This window comes from Salvia miltiorrhiza, chromosome 6, assembly GCF_028751815.1.
Source record: "Salvia miltiorrhiza cultivar Shanhuang (shh) chromosome 6, IMPLAD_Smil_shh, whole genome shotgun sequence".
Lineage (NCBI taxonomy): Eukaryota > Viridiplantae > Streptophyta > Magnoliopsida > Lamiales > Lamiaceae > Salvia > Salvia miltiorrhiza.
Genome location: NC_080392.1, coordinates 44,117,177 through 44,124,678, shown reverse-complemented (window position 1 = coordinate 44,124,678; position 7,502 = coordinate 44,117,177). Strand labels below are relative to the sequence as shown.

The 7,502-nt window shown below is 33.7% G+C and overlaps 1 protein-coding gene across 2 annotated transcripts; it reads right to left on the bottom strand.

Annotated features, from left to right (window-relative positions):
- Positions 1-1,608: 1,608 nt before the first annotated feature.
- LOC130989852 (uncharacterized) lies at positions 1,609-6,186 on the bottom strand. Of its 2 annotated transcripts, none has more exons than XM_057913988.1 (12): positions 5,514-6,186; positions 5,363-5,429; positions 4,724-4,796; positions 4,447-4,530; positions 4,205-4,321; positions 3,643-4,071; positions 2,971-3,374; positions 2,778-2,877; positions 2,634-2,693; positions 2,474-2,560; positions 2,231-2,359; positions 1,609-2,139 (listed from the first exon to the last, which is right to left on the bottom strand). In XM_057913988.1, the coding sequence occupies exons 2-12, from the start codon at positions 5,425-5,427 to the stop codon at positions 1,831-1,833; spliced, it is 1,857 nt and encodes a 618-aa protein (XP_057769971.1). In that variant the 5' UTR covers positions 5,428-5,429; positions 5,514-6,186; the 3' UTR covers positions 1,609-1,830. The 2 variants fall into 2 exon arrangements, with proteins under 2 accessions (XP_057769971.1, XP_057769973.1); XM_057913990.1 differs by having other exon boundaries at positions 5,521-6,134.
- Between the last annotated feature and the right edge of the window lie 1,316 nt (positions 6,187-7,502).

Genomic DNA, 7,502 nt, shown 5'->3' with positions numbered 1-7,502 from the left:
TGAACTAGCATTTGCATCTCGTGCAATACACGGAAAAATATTTTTTATTTTTTTATATTTATATAAAAATCAATACTAATTCAATTATCTTACTCATAAATATAATAAAAATTAATTTTAACTAAATATATTTGAATTATATATTAAAATATAAAAAAGAATTTACAATTATAAAATTTGATATTATGAAAAGAAAAAAAAAGTTAAAAACAAACTAATAAAAAAGAATTAAAAATACATTTAAAAAAAAGATGAGAGAGGAGAGAGAAATTTATAAAATTTTAATATTTAAAAAAGATTAATCCGTACATTTTAAATAAAATATTTGTATAAAATATATCAAATTAAAGCTCTTAGCGTGATCTTTAATTTGATATGCATATTAAATATTTTACAATTAATCAAATTTCATAATTTTGAAAATAGATAAAACAACAAATAAGAAGTTAAAGAAATGGAAAATAAAAAGAAAAATATAGTTTAAACATAAACTTTCAATTTTATTATAACTACAAAATTGTCACTCAATTATGAAATTGATTTCAAATTGAAAACTGCCTTTTTTATATAGTATAGATATGAATCAAATAAATTAACTTAAATTGATAGAAATCATTAAGAATATTATGATATTCCAAAGTTTCAATTCATCTAAGTAAATAAGGATTAACTTTATTATTTTTATTTATCAAAGTTATCCTCAGAATCAAACGCCTATATGTATAATAACAAAGTAGATTACACCAAGCTGTTTATTTTCAAAGATAAGACTATAAAATATCAAAGGAATCAAAGATGAGACCATAAGTATTAATCAACTCTTATTTTAACTCTGCAGAATCGTATTTTGTCCCAAATATACAATTTTTAGAATCACAATTCTTAAACGCAATTAAAATAAAACATGCTGATTAATACCAACGAAGATTAAGACTCCATAGCATCATATATGTATTAGTTGTCCATGTTTAGTAGTGCTCTTCTGTTAAGTTGGTTGGTTGTCAGTTAGCTGCCAGCTGGCAATTAGTTTCTTTCATTTTATTTTCGTCTCCCAAAAAGCTTAAGCTTAATGAAACACAAAAATCACAATTGCCCAATCTATTCTTCTTAAATGGAAACCTCTGATCATATCTTGTTACGTTGCTCTTTTTCTGTTTTGATCTGGAATAAGGTTTACAGCTGGTTGAAGATCTCATTCATTTTACGTCATCGATTTTGAATCACTTTTTTGAGTTTGTTGAGACGGGAGAGACCAAGGTTGGAAAGATACTTTTCAATATTATTTGACAATGTTTGTTGGAAGATATTGAAAGCTAAAAATGAGAGAATCTTCAAAGATGAAATCCTTGCTAGAACAATTGATGATATTGTTTTTTGCACATGGAACTGAGTTAAGGCAATGAGTCTCATTGAGTTCTACTACACGTCCCATAAGTGGGCCGTCGATGCCATTAGATGTTTTCCGACTAAACTCGCCTACTCCCTTGTATTTATGATTCTGTTTTTTCTTGCAGTGTTGTGTTTTTTGTTTGAATTTGAGTACCCCTTATACTTACTTTTGCAATAAATTCACTTTTACCTTTCAAACATTAAAAAAATAAAAATAAATAAATAAATAAAAGCTCTCATATTTTCTTCTCATACAAAATGTGCAGCACAAATATATACAAAATCAGCTGAATCTCAGCAATGGAGACCATATCTCACTACCACCAAACATTCCCACTTCAGATTCCATCCCTTCAACTAAACACAAACTACTCTCTCTCTCTCTCTCTCTCAAACAAGACAAATGAGGTTAGCTACTTGAAATCTTCAGTGATCCCATATTTACTTGGTGAGGTCTTTGAGAATGAGATACCTGAAAGAGAAGTTATGCGCAACCCATTCGACGACATTCTTTCGTGTTTTCGCCTGCTGCTGGCATTTCTTGATGCTCCTCCTCAGAGAGTCGGGCAACGAATGTTGGATCATTTCCAGTACATCACCATGGCGTAGACCCGAATCCTTTGCGAATGACTCCACAAGCTTCGGCAGAAGGATCTTGTGATCCTTGCGGACCCCAAATGTTGCTCGAATGTAGTCCTCTTTCGCTGCTTCTAGCTCTTGAAACACCCTTTTGGGCGTGAAAACGCGAACCTGAACAGCAACATTTAGCAATAAACGAAACAAATACGAGAGAGTCGTTCCAGCTAATGTGATCTTTATGAAGAGGCGGATGGATGATTACCGCGGGGTCAGAATGGCTGCCAGATGAGAGTGCAAAGTACAGAAGGGGCTCGGGACGTTCTATACCATATGCTTGTCGTTCATCACCGGCTTTAAATTTCGTTTTCGAAGAAAGCAGCAACCTAAGCCACTAGATAAAGAAAAACAAGAAAAGTGACCAAACAAAAACATTTTAGAACATCAGCTAAGAACTTTGAGATCCTGAGATAATAACATAGTTAAGAGTGAAGAGAATATCGAGCACCTGTCCAGGACGAGACAGTCGGCATCCCAGGATCGAACTTTGTATGACATCAGCGCTTACTATTTGACCTCCGACGTTGTAGGCAGCCTGTTAAAGTGAGGAGTTAAATCATGTATTTTTCGGCCCACCCTCAACGGGGGAAGTTAATTAACTTTTTCACCTTCAAGAGTAGAAACATTCGCTTCATATTGTTTTGCGGTACACCATATGCCAAAAATGCCTATTCACAAAACAGATCATGATATCAATAAATGATTGATAAAAAAACTTTATTCAAATTCAACATTATATATAATATGCTTACATGCATCACCAGAGCATTGTGCACATTAATCCAGAACGCTAGCTTTTCCTCGTGTGTCATCTTTTTAGGGTCTATCTCTTCCAATCGAGAAATAAGCAACCTACAAAGTTATGACGTAGGTGAATACCAGCTACCGATATTTATAGTGGAATTATAGAAGCCAAACATATTTGAATCATTCGAATAATCTCACCTGAAGTTCTGTAACAAGAACTCGATATCACCCAATTTCTGACTATCTCTGTATATACAGTTTACTTCAACCATCGAGCTGTAAGGTCCACTAAAATCTTTCAGTCCTTCAATGTGGAACGGATTATCCAGCCGGACATCAAAAGAAGAATCGTTTCTGAACCCCGGACTCCACAGGTCACATTGATCTTTAGGAGAAAATGCACTTGTGGTTGACAAAGACGAAGCTGGAGACGAAAGGCCATGATTTGCAGCTGGAGGATCTGCAAGCTTGCAATAGATGCTGGACATGCACTTGACCATATCTTCAGAAAGTCTGTTAGGAGTTTCTGGAATATGATCAGAAATACGGGTCCCAAGATGCTCGGCCAAGCTGATTACTTGCGAAGAAGAGTTCTGCGCGTACTGTAAGAACAGAAAAGCTTTGGTATATCATTGAAATGTTCAAACTAGAAATTAGAAAATATATTTAAATTTGAATGTGCCATTAGAAATTTCTATGATAATCTATCTAAGAATGAGATTACTCTTTTATACAGAGATAAAACGACAATCGTTGGGCAATTCAGATGGAACAAGAAAGAATGTTATCTCAGACTGTTTATATAGTGAAAAATGTAATCTCGGACAATCATCACATGATAGTTTTTTGGATCAGGGGAAAAGGCGATACCTCCATCATGGATAATGGTTGAGAATGACATGCACGAACAGCTTTGCCCAAGACCTCCGATGACGGAGAGCCAGATGTTCTGTTTGCAAGAGCTGAGCGTTGAGATAGAGAAGAATGAGAGCGGTGAACACCAGAATCAACAAGTTTCTCTTCAGATAGACCATTAGCTTCTTTCCTCATATTGGAGGATGTCGGATTTTCAACAACTGGTGTAGATTCCGTGGCTGGTGTAATATCTGATGTTGAAAAATCTAAGCGCCTTCTCCTTGGCGTTGTTAAGGGCGATTTGAATCCTTCATCTTTCTTTAACGGAGATACAATAGAGACTTGCGGATCAAATGCTTTCCTGTAGAGTGAAAGAAGATATTGTTCGAGATGCCCTACTTCTAGCTCCAAAACTGAAATTTCTCTAATGAGTTCTGTTGCAGGCTGGAAAGCAAATAAACTTATTAGTAAGAAGATCTACGAGAAAAGTTCAGTTTCCTAAAATATTCAGGAGATCGAGCAAACGATAAAAGAATAGAAAAGAGTAGAACAATTTGGTAAAAGAGAGGCCAGCAACCTTAGGAATTGTGGCTTCACTAGTAATATCATGTGAAGAAGCTCGATAACCAAGCGCCCTCTCGAGAGCACAACGAACAGAAACTTGGTCTTGTAATCTCTTTTCGAGCGTCAATATCTGCACAGCAACAAAAGTGAATATGTAACCACACTAACTGTACAAAAACATAACATCTGATTAATATGAAGCTGGTATAGAGCAGAACTTCAGATGAAGCTTGTGAAATCAACATTCTCCAATACCTCTTTCCTCAAAGATTGTTGGATCTCGACATTCGATGAAAATGTCTTGTTGCCGTTGGTACAACCATTTAAGGGACCCATATCCTGGAAGGAGAGAAATCAACACGAATATAACTCATTTAGATGGAATTTTTTTTAAAATAATTGTAAAAACTACAATATTAGATGGAACATGAAACAATACAGAATGTCGATCAGCTCTCTAAAGCACGAGTCCTTATAAACCAACGGATACATCAATCACAAGAGCAGAGATGGCCACAATGAGGTATCTTACCAGCTTTTCTTCAGCGACTGCTTCAGTAGATTGAACCAGCCTACCTTCCTCGGATCTTTTGCTATCTGGGAAGCTGCCATTGTAGCAAATGATACGAAAGAGGGCTCAAAATTCTACGTGATAAATGTGCTAGCTCAATATATTTCCACTCATGTAAGAGAAAACTAAGCAACATTTATCTTCTAAAACTTAAAAGAGAAAGACAAGAGTATAACCAGAAAAAATTTCAATTTTGCAGATAAGCTCTGAACTTGGGAAATAAGCAGATACCACCGAATCTTAAAAACTTTAAATCTCAACCCAAAATCTCAAAGATCACATTCTCTGCTTGGAATCTAAAATTTCAAGATTTCACACATCACACACTCTGATTTCTTTCTCAACTCCTTTAAAGTGCATATGCAAGAAAGTAGTACTATCAGACAAGAAATACGGCTCACATTGATACAAGTCAGTGTTATTTACTATCCACTGAAGGAGGACACTAAAGCATAGCTCTAAAGCCCTCCATCCTCCTATTCTACAAACCCTCAAACAAAAATCTTTATGTTTCAAAGGTAATATTAGCCAAAAAAGGACAGATAACTAAAAACTACTAGCAAAGAAAGTTAAAAAAGAAAAAAATAAAAAAAAGACTACCTGTTGGAACGCTGATGTCTAACCAGCCCAGGCCATTTACTACTGCTAAACCCTTCAAAACCCATCTCTGCAAAAATGGAACTTGCTCTCAACAAGCATGTAAAATGTGTAGAAAACTGAAAAAAAAGGAAAATAGAGAAGAAGCCATTACCACTCACAAGCTCCGTTCCAAATCAAGATTGAGGTTTCTTTAGAGTGTAAAAGGGGTACTCAAAAACCTCAGCTCCAGTCAAAAAGCCCAAATTTTTCTTGCATATTTGAGCTAAGTTGTAGTCGGAACACAAAAGATGGACATGTGCACAAGCAAAAAAATGGCACTTTTGACTACAAGGGCTTCTTCTTTGCTAAAGAAAAAACTCCCTAAAATCTGCTGCTGCAACAATGGCTTTTGGGCAATGAGTGGCTTTTGGTGTTAAAAGAAGTAAAAGTGGTAGCAAAACAGAGATTTCGTGTGTGTGGGATTCTCCTTTGTTGAATTCAGGGAAGAAAGTCTCATACTAGTATGTCAAAGCGTACAAAAGTAGATGCTCTCTGCAAAAAAGGTGGCACTTTGCTATAGTAGCAGCAAGTAGAAGAAATTCAAGAGCTGAAATAGTAATGGTGTTGAACCCCAAATAAAAAGATTAAATTTTTGTTACTATTATCAAGCAGAAAGAAGAAAAAAAAAAAAGATTTTAGTGACAAGAAATTAGAAGTAAGCTCCAAATCCACATTCCTTTGAATCGTTGTGTTGTGAGTGGGAGTTGGTGACCAGCCCTTCGTCACATTGTCAATGACAGACAAATATATACTTCTATTTATTGTGAATTAAAACATTTTTTTTATCTCCCTATAAATCTTAAACTATTCATAGGGGTTTTTAATTATATCAATATGCAGGCTGACAGCAACAACTACAGGAAAACATAAGTTATAAAATTAGATTTTCAGAAATAATGAATGGGAATTAGAGCAAGTATTTTTTTACCATTTCTTGGAGAGAGAGAGAAAAACACTTTGATTATGATAATATTGATGGATCAAGACAACAACAGGGTGGATTAGGCAAAAAATATTCTAAATAATACACATGAATATGCAGTAACAGTATTCTAGTGGAAAGAGGTTTTGGAATTTGAGGTCAACAAAAAAGTGAAAGAGAAAAGGTGAAGGCAAAAGGTTTGGGTAATTCGAGGCTTTCAAGATTAGATAATGGCATCTACTCATTACTAATACTGTATATATTAACTTTCCTCAAAGAAAATAAAAAAATTACTGTATCTATATGTTAATTGAACTTACAAATTGACCCAAAAATATAGCCATATTTTTTAAATTTTCTATGACTTACTACTTATTTAAAAGTTATCATCAGTCACTAAGGCAACATTTTGGGTTTATTTTTTTATTTTTAATAACTTTCTACTTTATCTAAAGGTTGGAGTTGTAACAGAGAAGTAATCAACAAATAAATTATTAATGAATTTAGAACACATGCATTTCATACAAACCATTAATTCTCATGAATTCTATGTAAAATATCGATGAATTTGTTGTAAAAATATGTCAACTCAAAAATTAAAATTTTCACTCCATCTAAAATTTGAACTCATGTCATCCAAAAACATAATGAATTCATCATAGATTTTCATGATCCAAGGCTAAAAATAGTTTCTATTTTTTTTTTATAAACTACGGAAGTAAATAAAGAAATTTAATGACCGCACAACAAAAGATTCGAATCCAGAATCTCAAACATTGAGCATTAACCTTCTACCACTAGGCCAACACATGCACACAAAAATAGTTTTTAATTTATATTTTATAGTAATATTTTTTTAACTTGTTTCTACACATGTATATATGTATTAATGTTAATGCATGTAGATAATTTTAAATTCATAAATGTAGCTTTATGTTCAATAGTAGGGTTATTAGCCTGTAAATACATAAACTTTTTGTATTTTCTGAAATTTAACATGACTTTTTTTTTCAGCCCACAAATACATGAACTTAACACCTTTTCTTATTTTTGACACCGATAAAAAATCCGGCGACTTACTACTGTGACGTGTAATTTACTGCTTACATGGCTCATTATTTTGCTGATGTGGCAAAATTTGCTGGCAATTTAAAAAAAAAATCCTGAACATTGTTTATT